This window comes from Mytilus galloprovincialis, chromosome 5 (assembly GCF_965363235.1).
Source record: "Mytilus galloprovincialis chromosome 5, xbMytGall1.hap1.1, whole genome shotgun sequence".
NCBI lineage: Eukaryota > Metazoa > Mollusca > Bivalvia > Mytilida > Mytilidae > Mytilus > Mytilus galloprovincialis.
Genome location: NC_134842.1, coordinates 37,451,104 through 37,468,943, shown reverse-complemented (window position 1 = coordinate 37,468,943; position 17,840 = coordinate 37,451,104). Strand labels below are relative to the sequence as shown.

The 17,840-nt window shown below is 30.2% G+C and overlaps 1 protein-coding gene across 2 annotated transcripts in view; it reads left to right on the top strand.

Moving 5' to 3' along the window:
- Positions 1 to 17,840, top strand: part of LOC143075747 (SANT and BTB domain regulator of class switch recombination-like) — a 39,411-nt gene that overhangs the window by 18,510 nt on the left and 3,061 nt on the right. The window contains exons 11-20 of one of the 2 annotated variants that reach the window (XM_076251309.1): positions 328 to 393; positions 1,991 to 2,306; positions 2,802 to 2,944; positions 9,698 to 9,812; positions 10,568 to 10,694; positions 12,527 to 12,605; positions 12,839 to 12,909; positions 14,589 to 14,671; positions 15,293 to 15,381; positions 16,585 to 16,646. In XM_076251309.1, the coding sequence (XP_076107424.1) occupies positions 328 to 393; positions 1,991 to 2,306; positions 2,802 to 2,944; positions 9,698 to 9,812; positions 10,568 to 10,694; positions 12,527 to 12,605; positions 12,839 to 12,909; positions 14,589 to 14,671; positions 15,293 to 15,381; positions 16,585 to 16,636 (1,141 nt within the window). In that variant the 3' untranslated portion in view covers positions 16,637 to 16,646. The remainder of the gene's footprint in view (positions 1 to 327; positions 394 to 1,990; positions 2,307 to 2,801; positions 2,945 to 9,697; positions 9,813 to 10,567; positions 10,695 to 12,526; positions 12,606 to 12,838; positions 12,910 to 14,588; positions 14,672 to 15,292; positions 15,382 to 16,584; positions 16,647 to 17,840) is intronic. The other variant, XM_076251310.1, reaches the window with a different exon arrangement.

Sequence of the window (17,840 nt, the reverse complement as noted above, 5' to 3'; positions counted from 1 at the left end):
CCCTTAAGGAGTTATTGCCCTTTATAGTCAGATTTTAACAATTTTCATTAATTTGGTAAATTTATGTATATTTTTACAAAATATAGTTCTCTGTTACTAATGGGCAAAGTTCATTATAGATATAATTGTAAGAAGCAAAATCGTTCAGTAAAGTAAGAACTTCAAACACATCACCATCACCAAAATACAATTTTGTCATGAATCCATTTGTGTCCTTTGTTTAATATGCACATAGACCAAGGTGAGCGACACAGGCTCTTTAGAGCCTCTAGTTTAAGTTTATTTGTATTTATATTGTGTTAATTTTAGAATTATTATTATTTTCAGATGTTCTGTTTGTAAGAAAGTCATGGGTGGTAGTCTAGAGAAGAAATTGAAATGTACACCCAGCAGGTAAATTGATCAGCTTGGAGAGAATTTTATTTATATACTTTAAGGAAGTTTGCTCCTCTATTTTTTGAATTTTTGCCAGATTTTCGGAATCCTCTTGTTTTATCCATGTATTAACGTTACAAAATTTTGCTCACTAACCCCTACTTTTCTTTTTATATTTTTATTACATATTGTTTAAAAAGCCATATTTCAAAATCTTATGAAATCCTTGTTATTCTTTTCAGTCTTGTAAACAAAAAAGGTGCCAATGTTCAGTGAATGAAAAGTCTAGAGAGAATTATTTCCCGCCAAATTTTCAATGGCTTATATCTCGAAAGCAAGGAAACAGACCCTCCATTTTTTTCTGCTTTTTTAGTTTATTTATATACTATCAATTTATAACAGTCTTTTAAAAAGCTTGTTATTTTTAAACAGAGTAACGAACATCCTTAAGGATATAATGTAGTTTAACCTGCAGACATGGTAATCTTTTATCAACAGAAACATTAACCATGGGGTTCAGTCTGAATCCATCCAGGCCAAACTTTAAAGGAAATTTTATTTAACTTTTAATGATTTTAATATATATTTATCCTGAATTTAATTGTTTTTTATTAACCCATTTAAGAAATATCACAATATTTTAAATATATTTAGCCAAAATAAATGTAGATAGAAACCAATACTTGTAATGGGCAGAATATTATTATAAATAATTACTAGTCAGGTAAGAACATCTAGAAGATACTAGGCAAATTAAAACAGTGACTGCCTGAATTCTAAAATTTCTCAATTTTTCTTAGACTGTATTTTAATAGAAAAAAAATCAACTCAATATAGTTTAGCCATCATCAATGAAACTAATTGATTAATAAGAATTGAAAAAAATACAGAATCATTAAAAATTGAGAAAGGAAATGGGGAATGTGTCAAAGCGACAACAACCCGACCATAGAGCAGTCAACAGCCGAAGGCCACCAATGGGTCTTCAATGTAGCTAGAAATTCCCGCACTTGGAGGCGTCCTTCAGCTTACCCCTTAAAATATGTATACTAGTTCAGTGATAATGGACGTCATACTAAACTCTGAATTATACACAAGAAACTAAAATTAAAAATCATACAAGACTAACAAAGGCCAGAGGCTCATGACTTGGGACAGGGGCAAAATTGCGGCGGGGTTAAACATGTTTGTGAGATCTCAACCCTCCCCCTATACCTCTAGCCAATGTAGAAAAGTAAACGCATAACAATACGCACATTAAAATTCAGTTCAAGAGAAGTCCGAGTCCGATGTCAGAAGATGTAACGAAAGAAAATAAACAAAATGACAATAATACATAAGTAACAACAGACTACTAGCAGTTAACTGACATGCCAGCTCCAGACCTCAATTAAACTGATTGAAAGATTATGTCATCATCATATGAATATCAGGCACAATCCCTCCCGTTATAAGGGTTTAGTATCATACTATCAAAAAATATATGAGAAGAACATAACCTGTGTCATGCCAACAACTGTTTTTTTAAATAAATGTGTTGAGTTCCGGTGCAAAGCCCCTATAAGTGAATCAATATTAAAGCCAAAATAATTAACATATTTGTGAAAATTTGCAGATTAACTGTTGATAGGAGAGGAACATTAACATTTTGTCACATACGAGATCCATCTTTTGATGTTAATGAGTACCTTCTGGAACTGAAAGGACAACTAAAGACTTGGCGAGAGGTTTACTGGAGAGTATGGGGGACCATTAATTATCTAATTTGTACACGATGTAAGGAGGTGTTCCCCTGCAGTGATCTAGGACATTGTAAATACCACCCTGAACCAGCAAGATATGATAATGAAGGATCCCTACATTCCTGTATCGGGACTTATCCATGTTGTCATCAGAGGGTATTAAGGTTTGATCCAACACAACAAAATAAGGTAAGGTCCACGGTTCAAGCAGATTGATAGTGTAAGTTAAACTTTTTAAAAAGTGTATCCCTTGCTTCGTATGGTACAAATACTTTTTGAGATGAAAACAAAGATTAAATCTATAGTACAAGGTTTAAACTTATTGATACATGTACTGTATATTCAGAAATTATAACATTCATTTATTATTGTGATTTTTGAAAGATGGAAAAAATGCGAGATTAATGAAGAAAAAATTGAATAGAAATATATGTAATAGATATCATAAGCGAGTTATTATTTTCAATAGTCATGCAATTGTACTAATAAAAACCTAGCAATAATTTCTGACTTTACAATATTTGGTGCAATAACAGCTTAAATGATAGATATTAAAATAATATTTAAATTTGTAGTTCATGTGCATTTTTCTGTCTAATAATGAATGATAGATAATTTTGGACAAAATTTTATCAAATGACATAAGAAATAATATAATAAACATGAAGCATGGTAATATTTCAGGGATGTAGAGTTCGTGATCACATTGTGACTGTGTCTGATCTGCCGACAGAGGGTGATAAGCCTCCACAAAATCGGGTCTATGATGACCTACTTTCTCACCGAGATGTTATCTGTGTACCATACCAAAGACTGTCAGATGCCAGGTACAAATCTAGGTGTCTGCAGCTGGTTTGTCAGCTGGAAATGTCTCAAAATATTTAAAAAAAAAAAAAAAAAAAAAGAAACCCATTTTTTTTCTAAGATTGAGAGTTGTCTTTTTTTCTAATTACCTTAATACATTCTGTTAGAAAGATGTGTTATTCCAACTTCAGGTGAATCCTCCTTCAGATGGAACCACACATCTTTTTGAGAGTTATCTTTTTTTCTAAAGTATATTATGCTTTAATGTTGTGATCAGAAAATATTCAAATTGTAATGCCCTTATTTAGGCATGGACATCATTGCACTAGAATTTAATGGCTTATGCACATTTTCTTGCTTCTTTAATCACTGAATTTTGAGACATTTCCATAGTTGTTCCTATATTTATTCTTAGTTTTTGATTGGGTGGGTCTGACCTTACTTTTAAATATGAGTTTGCCTTTGGTTAGATACTTTGGAACATATTTAAATCAAATAATGCAGTATTATGATTATAAAATTGTTTTTGTACTATACAGATCTTTTAATAGAGAGTATTAAATAGGCTAAGAAAAGAGCAAAGGCAAATTCTATGGGGAAAGCGGTATTTTACTAAAATCATGTCCTGTAGAGTTATCTGCCTTTAATTAGCTCTTCACTACTAACTTATACACATCTGCCTTTTAAATGTACTGTTGTGTTTGTCTTTTTTCTTTGACATTAGGTCAACTTTCATTTTGCAGGATTTTTAATTTTTGTTTAATTGTTTAATTTTGGAAATGCACCAGGCGTTAAGCAAACATCAATCGATCAATAAATTTTGTAAATATGTATTTATTAATTTGATTAGCTTGCAGCTGTTAAATGAATATGGAAAATTATCAAAAACAATTAAACGACATTTAGCATATATAAGTCTTGTTAAGTACTTATATTTTGTATAGAGTATAAGTTTGAGATTTTCAATGAGGATAGATGGACAATTTCGTATAATTTTTTAATTTCTTTTTCAAATCTTTAGATTCAATATTGATTTTTTTTAGGTATTACAGAAGGTCAGTTTAAAAACAATATAGATTTTGTAAACATTATAATGAAAATATTACATATACATATATATGTTCTAACTTATTCCCCTAAAACAAAAGTGCATGCATTTCAAAATAGAAAATTAGAGCAGTATTTGTAAACAAGGAACTTTTAAGACACAAATCATATGTAGAAATGATGTAGGTAGCATGGCACATTTCTTTTTGTATATCAAATATAGTTTCAAAGCGATTCAGTTAATAAATTCAGAGAAAATATAGATTAAAGGTTTAATTGCTGGTTTCTTATAAAAAAAAAAATATGCATCAATAATTGTGGTGTTGCTTTTATAGCCGATATGCGTGAGTATTTTAGGAACTCCTCTATATAGTAAAGTAAAAAAAGGATCTGTACAAACTAAATTTAAAAAGACTAAAAGATCTTCCTTCAAGCAATAAGAAAATTTCTATTTGTAGATCATATACCCATTCATAAAAATATTTTGTAATGTCTTAAAAGTCGTAGAATATTGCACATTTATAGCATTTTTTTTAGTAGTTTTTCCCCTTCATTTTATGACTGCTTTAAAACTTGCTATTAATTTTTGCTGATACATATATTTTTTGTTATGGTTTGCTGCTTTGGTATTTCAATAAATTTTTATATTACTAATAACATATCTAAGAAATTATGTTTGCAAAGGCATGGGATATTTTTGATATATATTGGTGTTACTTACAGTTTAGGAAAAGTAGAGTAAAAAGGTTTTTTTAAATTTGGTCTTAGAAGTTGATAATAAAATTATTGGAAGACAGGTAAGTTTTAGATTAAAGGCAGATAGTTTAATTTAGGTCAGCATTTTAATACCAGACAAATTGGTTTACAGAAAACCGTAGTAGCCATTCATAATTAATGTAACATTTCAGCTGAGAGCTTATGATAAATGAATTGAAGATGAATAACATTAATAAAGGCACTGTTCCTTTTGGTTGTGTCATGTGACTTATTGATACATTTGTCATTTCCATATTATAACTTAAATTTCACAGAAAATGTGCTTGTTTTGATAAGCTGAAATGGGTTTGATCAAATATCATTGAGTTAAATAGAGATACAAAATGTCTTGAACAAGGGTAATGAATAATGAATAAAGTAAATTTGAGATTTGGTAATAATTTAGCAAGCATTTTAACATTTTATCGTTTTTAAACTTTTGATAAAAAAAGTCAAACTTTTAGATATTGAAATATTTTTTTAATTAGTTTTTTTTTACATTTGGCCAAATGCAAATTTTTTTTTACAGTGCTGTCCAAATTGTGTAAAGTTGTAAACTATTGATTTTAAAGAAAACTATTTATGATTAATGACAGTCTCTTTGTACTAAATTACCGGTATACATTTCAAAATGAATGAAAAATCAGTAGAAGAATTGAAGGAATAGAAAGCCTAATGGATTACAAGAGATTAGCAGTAAACTTTACATAACTTCTCAGCAGACAGAAGTAACATTGATTATGAACGACTACTGCATTGTTTTTATTTACTGCAACATTTATCATTATAATGTGTACTCTCTTTATGTAGATGTTAGAACATTGTACAACTGTCAAATGAATTCTTGTAGTGTACACTTTACCGCATGATATCCCATCTTTTCTGTTTCCCTGGATTCAGATCTGTTACACTACTCTGGAAGAATGTAGCCTCTTTATGATAATCTTCAATATCATCTTACCTAAGTAAGTGTTAGGGACAACTGGAGCAAAATTGTGCATTTAGATGAGTCCTATTACTTGATTTATTTCACTTGACTGGACGGAGTTAAAACGATTTGCTCATCATTGACCAGTCCATCCACTGAAAGGTGTTTGTGGATAAACTCATCAATGAAGTGTCCAGGTATGGTCGTTGTAAATTCGTTTGATGACACTTATAGGTGATTAGAAATCAATGAGAATTATAACGGTAATCATCCTTATCACACGCATCTTCAAATAGACTGTACTTATGCAAATTAAAACGTAAGCTCCGCCCGATCAGTTGAAATAACATTGGTAATACTTCCACTTAAAAGTATTCAAAGACATATAGGATAATACCACAACAGTTCATACTTCATCTTCATCTGTTTTTAATAGAAGTATACATCCTTCTGAGTTTACTGTCAATAAAAGACTTTATATAGACAAAATTTTTTTTAAAAAAAAACCTGAACATGGATTAGTGTCCTCTTTCAAGCTACTGTTTATAAAGAATCTAGTGTAATTTCCGTAAAAAAATTCCAACATCAGAATACAACTGTTGTTAAAACTTCTGTTGAGTACATTTGTTGTTTAAATTTCTTTTGAATACTTTGTTGTTAAAGCTCTGTTGAGTACAGTTTTTTTTTAAATTTCTGTTGAGCACTTTTGTTGTTAAAGCTCTGTTGAGTACAGTTTTTTTTTTAAATTTCTGTTGAGTACAATTTTTGTTTGAATTATGTTGAGTACTTTTGTTGTGTAAGGCACTGTTGAGTATATACTTTTTTAAATTTCTGTTGAGTGCGCACATTTTCAATGATAAATGGGGTAGTAAATAAAACCAGCCTGACACTACAGTCTTTGTTTGGATATAGATATGGTATCTTTGTGTGGATATTATGAAATCAATCCACGTAGAAATGTCTTCATGTGGAATAATCCTTATGGATATGTTGCCTTTATGTCGACATAATATAATCCATATGAATATTGTGTCTTTATGCCAACATAATGTAATCCATGCTGGATTGCTAACTTTATATGTAGCATGGTATATTTGAGTACAGGAAAGAACAGTTCACTGCGAGGATATGTAGACTACAACTTTACTATGGTTATGGTAATAAAGTTAGGAACATAGTACATAGGCAAAATGACATTTCATTTCATATCAAATAAAAAAACTCATTCTTTTTCAAATTCATTTTGTATAATTTCATAACTATAAGTTATATCTCATAGTTCTTGATTTATATGAAAAAATAAGAAATAAGTGTGTATATATGTATTGATTGAGACATCCAAAATTTTAAAAGATGCTGAAAACAAGAAAATTAGAAGAAATTAGAAAGATTAGAAGAGAAAATAATTGATGCAGATATTAAAGATTCCTTGTTACTATCTTCACGATTTTTTTATAAGTTGAAAGGTACAACAAACACCAGCAAATCTTTACAACACACAAAAGATATTTTCTATCACAAAACAAAAAATAAGTTCGCAACTATGGACTACAGATATGTAACCTATGTCAAGTTTTATATCAGAGTTAGGCATATTTATGAATATTTGTATTACAAACACACATAGAAGGATGAATACAGATTCCCAAGTTGATGCTCATAAGAATACCTAGGGTATTTTTTGGAAAACATCACCAAGAAATTAATCATACAATTTCTGAATCTTTTTGTTTTGTTTAGTTATGCAGCATTAAAGTGATTTAGTCTTTCAAAGATAGATGTTGAATTATGCTTATATCTGTCTACATATAATGTAAATGCTACTTAGAATTTCAATAATGATACCAGGGTTGAGTTCAATATCGCAGCAGCTACGTAGATGCTATCAATATCTATGTAACAACTAGTCTATAGCTACATGTTCAATAGTCAAAATCTATGTAGCACTACAAAAGTCACACACAATTCAAAAGGATTCTATATTTTACAGCTTTGGGTAAGTGTACACAGCCTTTATTAAAGCTTACATATAAAAAACAGTAGCATTTATATAGCCATATTTTATATTTGTCCAGTTCAATCTGAATATCTACTAGCGACAATGAATTACAGCAGCTTATGACACAGCAAAACTGCTTTATATCTGTACAAAAAATCAGCTATTTCTATAGGTTATTGTAAATATGTGCAAATGTCTATTTTTTTCCTTTTCTCATCTTAATAAACAGGATGTATGGCTATCGGTATGTGCTCACATCAAGTCCTTCAATCACACTACCCTAGTGTTGTTTCTATTAACGGGGGCAACCATTGAACTTCAAGGGGGTAATGGAGTCAGAATTTTTTTCTTCAAATAAAGTGAACATTTTTGTTTAGTTTTTCCCCCGCTATCAAATTATATTTTCCAAAATTTATCACTTTTAGATATATGGAAAATCTGAATTCAGAATTTATTTTTTTTGTCATTTGCTTGACCACATTATTTTAATTTTAGGAAAAAAAGCCATAACCCCCCTAATAGGAGCCATCTGACTTATATTTTTATAGCAAATTTCCATGAATATAACATGCCTTGCAAAGGTTTGCCCTGGGCTACCATTCTGCTTTTCTCAAAAGGTTGTATGGATTTTGACCAGTTGTAAATATTGAGAAAAAAAAAAACTTTACAATTTTTTTTAGTTGTCAATCCTCCAAACTGTAATTAAATGCAAGCCTTGTTTATCTATCTATCTTTGGTACCACAGTTTATTAAGTTTTGACATTTTAAGACTCTATTTTCTTATAAATTTTTTCACACATTTATGTTCTATTGACATTGACTTTTGCACAGCATTATTTATACACATGCCTTTTGCAATATCGTTTTGTTATTTGACCAATATGATTTTTTAGAAGTTTTCTTTTTCATTTCTTAACCCCTGAGTACAGGTTTTTTCCCTAAAAAATAATGACTTTTGTGACATGGCCGTCCTTTTCAGACTCTGAACATTATATCATATTTAAGATTTCCAATCATATCTGCATCTCAGAAATGATACATGATAGTGAAGCAATATTTTGTAGGTGAATTCATTATAAAGAGTCAAAGACATAAGCAGATATGTTATTTAAATTTGACCTTAGCTACCAGCTCATTGACCTTTAGATTAATTCAAGTATTGCAGCCGATGAGAAATTTAAGTGTGTTATTTTTACAATTTAGTTTCTTGAGTTATTCTTTCACAATGAAAATAGTTTTTGTTGACCTATCACTTTTCAAAGCACATTTGCTTATTAGCTAAAATATATAATCACATTCTGAAATACAGTTATTAGCTAAATTCTGTTTTTTAGATTATTGTCTAGGACATTAAAGTTGGTCTTTTGTTTGTTCAAACATTTCAATCCATTTTGTAGTACTGTGAAAATATTGATTTCTTATTATTATACCATCTTATCATTTCACCAGATAATCATTTTCAATAACTACTGGTAATAAAAATGATGATAATCTGGGTTATTTCCAGTACAGTTCATCTTTTATTTTCATTGTCACATTTCATAACATAATGATAAAAAAAACAATTTGAAATAACGAAAAACCTCAAATATCTAGTAACTGTTGGAACTCCAGTAAAATTGATCCATCTTTAACCCTTTCCTCCATAATGACACCTTTTGACGCCACCCCCTTTACTCCATAATGACGCCTTTCGACGCCTGTGTAGTACCTCAGTTAAAACCCTATGACTACAAATTGTCTGCATCAGACTTAATCAAAGTTGTATCCAATATGAAAAGGATACTCACAAGAATATCTGACTTAAATTTATTTGATGAAAAAAATATTTTTGGCAAAGCATTTTTATACCTGAAAGCATATTTTTTTGAGAATTTTATTGAAAAATCCTATGCGAATGAAGTATGCAAAAAAAATATTTCCATTGAGGAAAGGGTTAAGTTTGATGCCCTGTTCAGCTTTAAAATCTAAGGGTTCAGTGTTGACCTTTGTATTGTATTATATAACAACATTAATTATGTGTTATTTATTGATGTATTCTAACAGTGAAATGGAGTTTAAATTATTTGATAATGAAGAGTTTGTATGTTACTCCCACAAAGATGGAACAGCTTTACACCCAGCTCTACTGGCTGCTGTTGATGATGACAAAAAACCTGAGGTAATATATAATATAGAAATAAGATATGAGTGCCAATGAGACAACTCTCCATCCAAGTCACCAAGTAAACAATTATAGGTCAAAGTACTGCTTTCAGCACAGAGCCTTGGCTCACACTGAACAGCAAGCTATAAAGGACCTCAAAATGACTTGTGGAAAACAATTCAAGCAAGAAAACCAATTATCTACTCTATCTAAAAAGACAAACAAGAAACACTTATGAACCACATCAACAAACAACAACCACTGAACAACAGGTTCCTAGTATGTTTCTCAGATATGGACCACAGAATATGTTATTGCAAGTCATATGCTATCTTTTCACACAACAAGGCCAACTATGAACATGCTTGATCATTAGAAGATGTGTGGTTTGAAGTTTCAACCAATTTGATAATGTTTAGATGAAGTTTAATTGGAAACATACACAACGTTTTTGGTGATTGCATGATATACAATCAAAGCAATATTGCTACTGACTCATCTACTTTGAGAAACCCCTTATTAGACCCTTATATGCATTGTTCTTTCCATCATAAAATTGAGAATGAAACAGGGGAATGTTTCAAAGAGACAACAACCTGACCAAAGAGCAGAAAACAGCTCAAGGCCAACATAGAATATATTTGGATAGATTTCAGTGCAACAAACGAACATCATCATAATTTACAGTTTATTTTTTATATAAGGTCAGATAACTCCTTTTCCCATAAAAACATGTTGAGAATACAAAGAATATTTGTACTTTTTGACAGGCTGGAAAACCTCAGCCTAGATTACAGGCCTTAACTATGGAGAGAGAATTATCATTTGAATATGATGATGTTGGCTTAGGAGAGAGTGATGATGAAGTTGGAGATGATGAACAACCAAGGGGGACAGGTAAGTGGTGGATTATTAAGGTCCAGGGCCCATATCCTTGGAGCTACTGAAGTTAAGGATGTATTCTTCTGACTTTTCAGTCTCGTTCAGTCTCGTTGAAATCTCGTTCTTGAATTATTTCCAAAACATGTGATAGAAGTGGAAAATATCAATGAATTTTTGAAATACTATAAGCAAAAATAAATCTGTGAAAAAATTGTGTATTTACAATGAATGGTTTTTGCGTAATCCAGTTTTCAAATTTTACGACCAATCAAGTCAGTATTTTTAGCCAAAATTTTGAGAAAATGGGTGAGGGGTACAAAAAATGATTTTACAGGAATCATGTACATCCCATATCATTTAAATTTTTGGTCTTTTCAAATTACTTAGATATGTCTTTTTTCATTCATTTATAACAAAAAAGTTGAAATAATATGCATTTTGTTCTTAAAACTGAGAAAAATCATAAAAATACAAAATTGACAGCATGGTAAATTTTACACAAAAAAGCCTCAAAATATGATAAAACTTTCTTATATTAACACCTACCTATAGTTTTTGTTAGTAAAATTTATTCAGATTGGTCCACTTCATCTTTATAGAAAGTACGAGAAAAAGTTTAATTGTGGAACTGTGATTTTTTTCATGATAATAGCCCAAAAATAGGTAAAAATCGATGAAAAATGGGAAAATCATCAAAATTGGGCATTTTCAAAGGGCCGTAGCAAAAAAAGAAGTGCACCACCATATGATTTTTTCTTCACCAATTATTTTGTTACAGTCTTATAAACCCAAAAATCAGGTTAAGAAAAAAAGTTTAATTCTAGAAATTTTTGGCTCCTCAGAGGTGTACATCCTTAAGATCTGTTCAGAACAAACGATAAATTAGTACTACAATTGGACATCTTAACTTAAGAGGTTTTATACATATCAGCCAAGGTCCTATGCAGAAAATAAATAAAAAATCAATCGGAATTGGTAACAATATGTAATGCACATTCAGGGGAGGGGGAGAGGGTAGAAAAAGTAATTAGCTAGGATCTAGGCCCTTACTCTGAGTAGAATATTGATGAAGATCTACTGGGAATAAGTAAGAAAAAAATTTAAGAACCAAGGTAACTATTCTAGGTGACTCTACCATGAGTAAACACAATGGGGTTGGTTCACCACATGGAGTTTTAGACACAACTTGTATCTAGATCTTCATAGTTATTCCTCAACTCCTTTAACAGCTTGACAGAATTCATCCAAACTTGGACTGATTCTTCAAAAGAACATTTTGTTGTGCCCCTAATTTCGTCATGTTAGATCTTTTTATAAAAAAAAAATATACTTAGCGGTTTCTTATATGATTTTTGAAAATGGCAATGACACACATATTCTGTTGAAGACTCAAACATGTTTACCCTTTTTATCCTCTAAGTACTTTATACTTTTTTTCAAGTTCAGTCATCCCAAAGTCCATCTCTTAAATATTTCTAATAGAATAATCACTGATTATCGCTATTTTGTGCATTTTTTCTTTTATCTTTTTTGTGATATTTTTTCATATCATGCTAGAACTAAGAAGGCATGTGGCGTTGCTAATGAAATTGACATGAAATTGACAACGTCGTCATATGTAAAATGGCAATAAACAAGATTATCATTGTTCATCTCAACTCAATTGCTTTTCTTGCTTTTACCGTACTGACTCAAGCGAAAAAATCAATCTTGTTGAGATGATCAACAATGATCTATAATTACGAAAGTGTTTAAATATGTTGATTGTTTGTCTATTCGTAGATGTTAGATTATACAGATATAGATTACTTTGGACTAAGGTTTATTTCTAATGTTTTGAATTTCAGCCCGTAGAGCTAGAGGCATTAAGAAGTCTATGGTTACAATAGATCCACAGGCAATTTTAATGGATGCCCCAGAATTTGAGTATGTTCATATTTAAGTATTATATCGAAGATGAGATTCAGCAAAAAATTATTTTTTTCAGTTAAAAATCACTTTTTTTCAGATAAATAGGTTAAACTAGAAAAACACACTTTCAAAGATATTTCTACTAGAAGGGTATTGTTTTTAACTTTTGAAATAAAGATGCATAGTTTGAAGAAGATCAAAATATATTTATAACAGATAACCTCATCAGTATGATTTTTACCTTTCAGACAAACAAAAAAATCCACCTGGGATACAGGCAGATCCATGAGATATAATCAGGATGCACAGCGACAGGAAGGTATTGTAAAAAAACATAACAAGTTCTGTTCCGGACAAAAACATGCCCTAATTGGCTAGAACTCTTTTGAAATGAAAAATCAAGGTTTCAATGATCATTTTTAACCGGATTTTTGTGACAAAAATGTCGGTTATTGATTTGGGGATGTACGGTGGGCGGGCGGGCGGCAATTAAATGTTGTCCGTGCATTAACTCATGAACCGTTCAACCAAAGCTTTTAAAATTTTAATATGTTGTTACTGACAACTAAATGAAGGTCAAGTACAATAATGGCGATTTTGACTTTTACCGTTCAGGAGTTATGGTTCTTGAAAGATTGAAAAATGGGTTTTCGAGTCGTGTCAGTGCATTTACGCATGAACCGTTCAACCAAAGCTTTTAAAATTTTAATATGTTGTTACTGACAACTAAATGAAGGTCAAGTACAATAATGGCGATTTTGACTTTTACCGTTCAGGAGTTATGGTTCTTGAAAGATTGAAAAATGGGTTTTCGAGTCGTGTCAGTGCATTTACGCATGAACTGTTCTACAAAAGCTTCCCAAATTTTAATATGTTGTTACTGATGACAAAATGGAGGTCAAGTTCAATAATGACGATTTTGACTTTTACCATTCAGGAGTTATGGTTCTTGAAAGATTGAAAAATGGAGTTTCCAGTCGTGTCCGTGTATTTACACATGAACTGTTCTACCAAAGCTTCCCAAATTTTAATATGTTGTTACTGATGACAAAATGGAGGTCAAGTTCAAAATGACGATTTTGACTTTTACCGTTCAGGAGTTATGGTTCTTGAAAGATTGAAAAATGGTGTTTCCAGTCGTGTCCGTGCATTTTCTCATGAACCATTTGACCAAAGCTTTTGAAATTTTTATATGTTGTTACTGATGACAAAATAGAGGTCAAGTTCAATAATGACAATTTTGACTTTTACCGTTCAGGAGTTATGGTTCTTGAAAGATCGTAAAATGGCGTTTCCATTCACTTTATTGCATTTACTCATGAACCATTCAATCTAAGCTTTTCAAATTTTAATATGTTGATACTGATGACAAAATGGAGGTCAAATTTGATATTGACGATTTTGACTTTCACCATTCATCAGTAATGGTTCTTGTGATATTGCCAGGACACAAATAAATGTTAATAAATCCGGTTTGCTGTCGTTGTGACAGCCTCTTGTTTTGTATGATTTTTTGGGGTAAATTTTCTTTTTTTAAATATGGCATGTATTGATATAATCTTTGGTCTTGTCACCTTTATGGATTACAAAGTTCCCAAAGTTTCACAATATTTTGTGTAAATGGACTTGTCCGTTTTTATTTTATTTGCCAGATTTTTACACGGACTTTTACTTAATTATTTGAAGTCTACTTTCAGACTTATTGAATTTAAGAAAGAAAAAAAATACACAAATTGCACAACATATCATGTCTCATGAAAATTTAAGTATGGACAACAAGCTTAAACAAAAGGTCATTTACAGCAACTTAAGATTTATTTTCTAAATAATTTACATGTCAGTCAAATGTTTTCAAAAATTAGGCAAAAAGTTAAAATGGAACATCATAATTGACAATGACTTTATACCATACTTTATCTTATCATATCTTGCACAATGTTGTAGAATGTCATCTATCATCATGTAAACTGTTAAAAAGTTCTGTAATTATTATTTCAGATCAAAGAAGGATGAAAGAGATAAGAGTTTATTTGACAAAGTTAAGATTGAATCCAGAGAAAATTGATAAGCCTAAAAAGGAGGTTTGTTAATCTATAAGAAAAGCAATATTTATAGAAAAACTGCTTTTCTAATTTCTCTTTTTTTCTGCCTGGAAACTACAGCTTCCTCTACCAATTGGCTGCCATGATATAGCCAAACCTGCTGAAAGTGGCGTTAAATACCAGCAATTAATCAATCAATATCTATTTTTTCTAATGATGAAGACTTCTTCCTCAATCTGTGAAACTTTTATTTTTCGCTGATATTTAATTTCTTGGTTTAGCCTTTAGAAATGTGTACATCGCTATATATTTAAATTTGCGATTTTCATTCTGTTATTGTTAACTAATCAATGATAATTGGTATTCCAGAAAAATAATAAATCCACAGTATAGATTTTATTTCTGGTATGTTGATGACATGATTCATACATATTAAATATTGTTTTTTCTACACCTACATTGTATGTTGAACTGTCAATCTTGACCAATACTCAATGCTTCCAGTGGGCACAAGATATAGAGTAATTTTATAAGAAAACAATAAAAATATATAAAGCAAGTATAAAGTATGATAGAAAAAATAATAAATAATTCAGTAATAGAAAGAAAGAAAGGGGTACTCATTTGCTTTTTGTTCATCTGGCAATTTTTATGTTGTAGTTTTTGGGAGGTCAGTATTGTAAAATTGAATCACAGTGGAGAGCCAATAATTTACAGAATGGGAACAAACCAGGAATCGGAACATTTAGGTATGTTTTGTATGTATTATAACATCATGTATGTTATCATGTGATGTCATGGGATTGTCGTGATTGTTTGCTTATGATTTTTAGGGGGTAGCTGAATACTTTAAGTTCAGAAATTATTGTGAGCATTTTTATTGGGAGTTTTGGGGAATGAACAAAATGTGATGTTAATTATTACGATTTCAGAAAAATCTGCATACAGCATGTACATATATATGTATTAGGGTTAGGAATATGTAAAGGGTAAGGGTTAGGGTGATGGTTACAGATATCAGAATACAAGTTCTTATTATTCCAATGACCCAGCTGCATTATTCACTTTAAGAAAACCTCTCAATAATTTCTGAATTTACAGATTGCATTTTGTTTTGCTATTAAGACATGGTCTTGTTAAATAATAGAACACTTTCTTTCAAATGTATTTATCATATTAAATATATTTCGTCTAAATATCAGCCCAACAATGTTAGATCTGTAAATTTGCACTATGCCCTAATCCCTAAACCACTCGACCACCTAAGCTCTATCATATATACATTAAAATATCATGCTTTTCAGTTTTATACTATCATGCATGAAAACAATTGATAAGGTTTATATATACACAAAACTTACACATATGTCTTATTAATTTATTAGATGTTTCACATCAGAGTGTTGTGGTGGCTATTCATGAATATGTTCAGTTAAAACTTGTAGTGTAATAAAAGATGGTTTATAAAAGGGAAAAAGATTCACACGAGTATTTAATGAATATGCATTAAATAGATTACAAATGAATTGCTTTATATGTTTTCACTCAAACCTTTGCAAGTGTAGATTTATAAATAACTTTAACAGACCTTTCTGAAATATGTTTTATGGTTATTTGTTATAATGTTCTTTATAATCTTTAGAAATGTTTAAAAGAAAAAAACAGGATTAAATCATTATTTTCAAAGTCTTCTAGTTTGTACATTGTTACACAAATAGTATATTTAATGTATTTTAAAAATACCTATCAAAGTATTCCTAGCTATGATTGCTTCACTTAGGTGTAGACCTGTTGTTGGTGGCATGCTACAGCCAAAATCACACATGTATTGATGGTTATATACATTGTTAAAAAAATATGATATTGAATGTGTTTTAAGAATACCTATCAGATTATTATTAGCTATAACTGCTTCACTTAAGAATATTATAAGCTATAATTGCTTCACTTAGGGGTAGACCTATTGTTGGTGGCGTGCGACGGGAAAAATCACACATGTATTGATGTCGTCAAGGTTTGATGTTTTATTTTTAGCATGCACATATCACCAGCATGTAGCTTTTATTCCTTTGTGGTGAATGTTTACATTGCCAACCCCACAAAATAAGTAGGAAATGTAGATAAATTATTTTGGTTTTAGTAAATAACAAATATTAAATTACACATATGTTATTTTATATATCTAGTATATTGAAGTATTCTCCCAGTCTATTGATTAATCAAATATAAATATGTGTTTAAAGTGATTATGTCGTCTGAGTATTTTTATGTTTCTGCTATAGTTAAATTTCAAAGTTTAAAAGTGTGCTTCATCAAACCAATCAAGGATTATTTTGTACATTTGACTATTTTTAAAACATTAATGAAGATTTCCTTTTTTGGTCATGAAATTCAGAAATTGTTAATAAATATAATGTACTTTCTTACTCTTGTGATACAAATATATTTTCTAAAAAGATATTCAAAAATGACTCTCCATTTGCTTTTGGAGCAGACTTATTATTAAAATACAGATAAAAAACAACATGAAATATATGACTGGAAAGTTTTTACCACCAAGTAGTATATGTGGGAATTTCAGTTATTCATTAAAGGGGTTGGCAAACTTTAACTATTTTCACTATGTATTAATGCACATTTTATTCCAGGTATTCACTGCTATAAACTCTGCAAAATGTACTCTCTCTTTTTTCAAATTTAATTTGTTTAAAAACATTTCATCCTGAATGTGTGCCTTAATGTGTTCCACCATTGTAAAACTAAATTTAACTTGCATGAACGCCATGTGTTCACATGTATCAATTAATTGTCTCTTTGTGATTGTCTTTACTAAATTCTGATTCTAAAGCTTTGCATTATGGTCAAAAAATGTATATATCTGACTTTATGTCTGATTTTCATTCAGTTAGTGTATTGTTTGAAGAGGTACATAAAATGTATTTACAACAAAAAAAAAACACCAGAAAAATCTATACCTAATCTATTAACATAGTATTGCTTACTTTATGAAACAATGTTTGTAATGTTAACATCAAGACTTTAATTCTGAATTTAAAAAAAGGAGTGGAGGTTTGTTTATATTATTTTCAAAATTATTGTGTCTATAGTGGTTTATAATTCACAATTTTAACCCAAATCTGTTTTGAATAATTTAATGGGTTACAGTATAAATGTAATAACAATGCAATATAGTGGTAAATTAAAATTT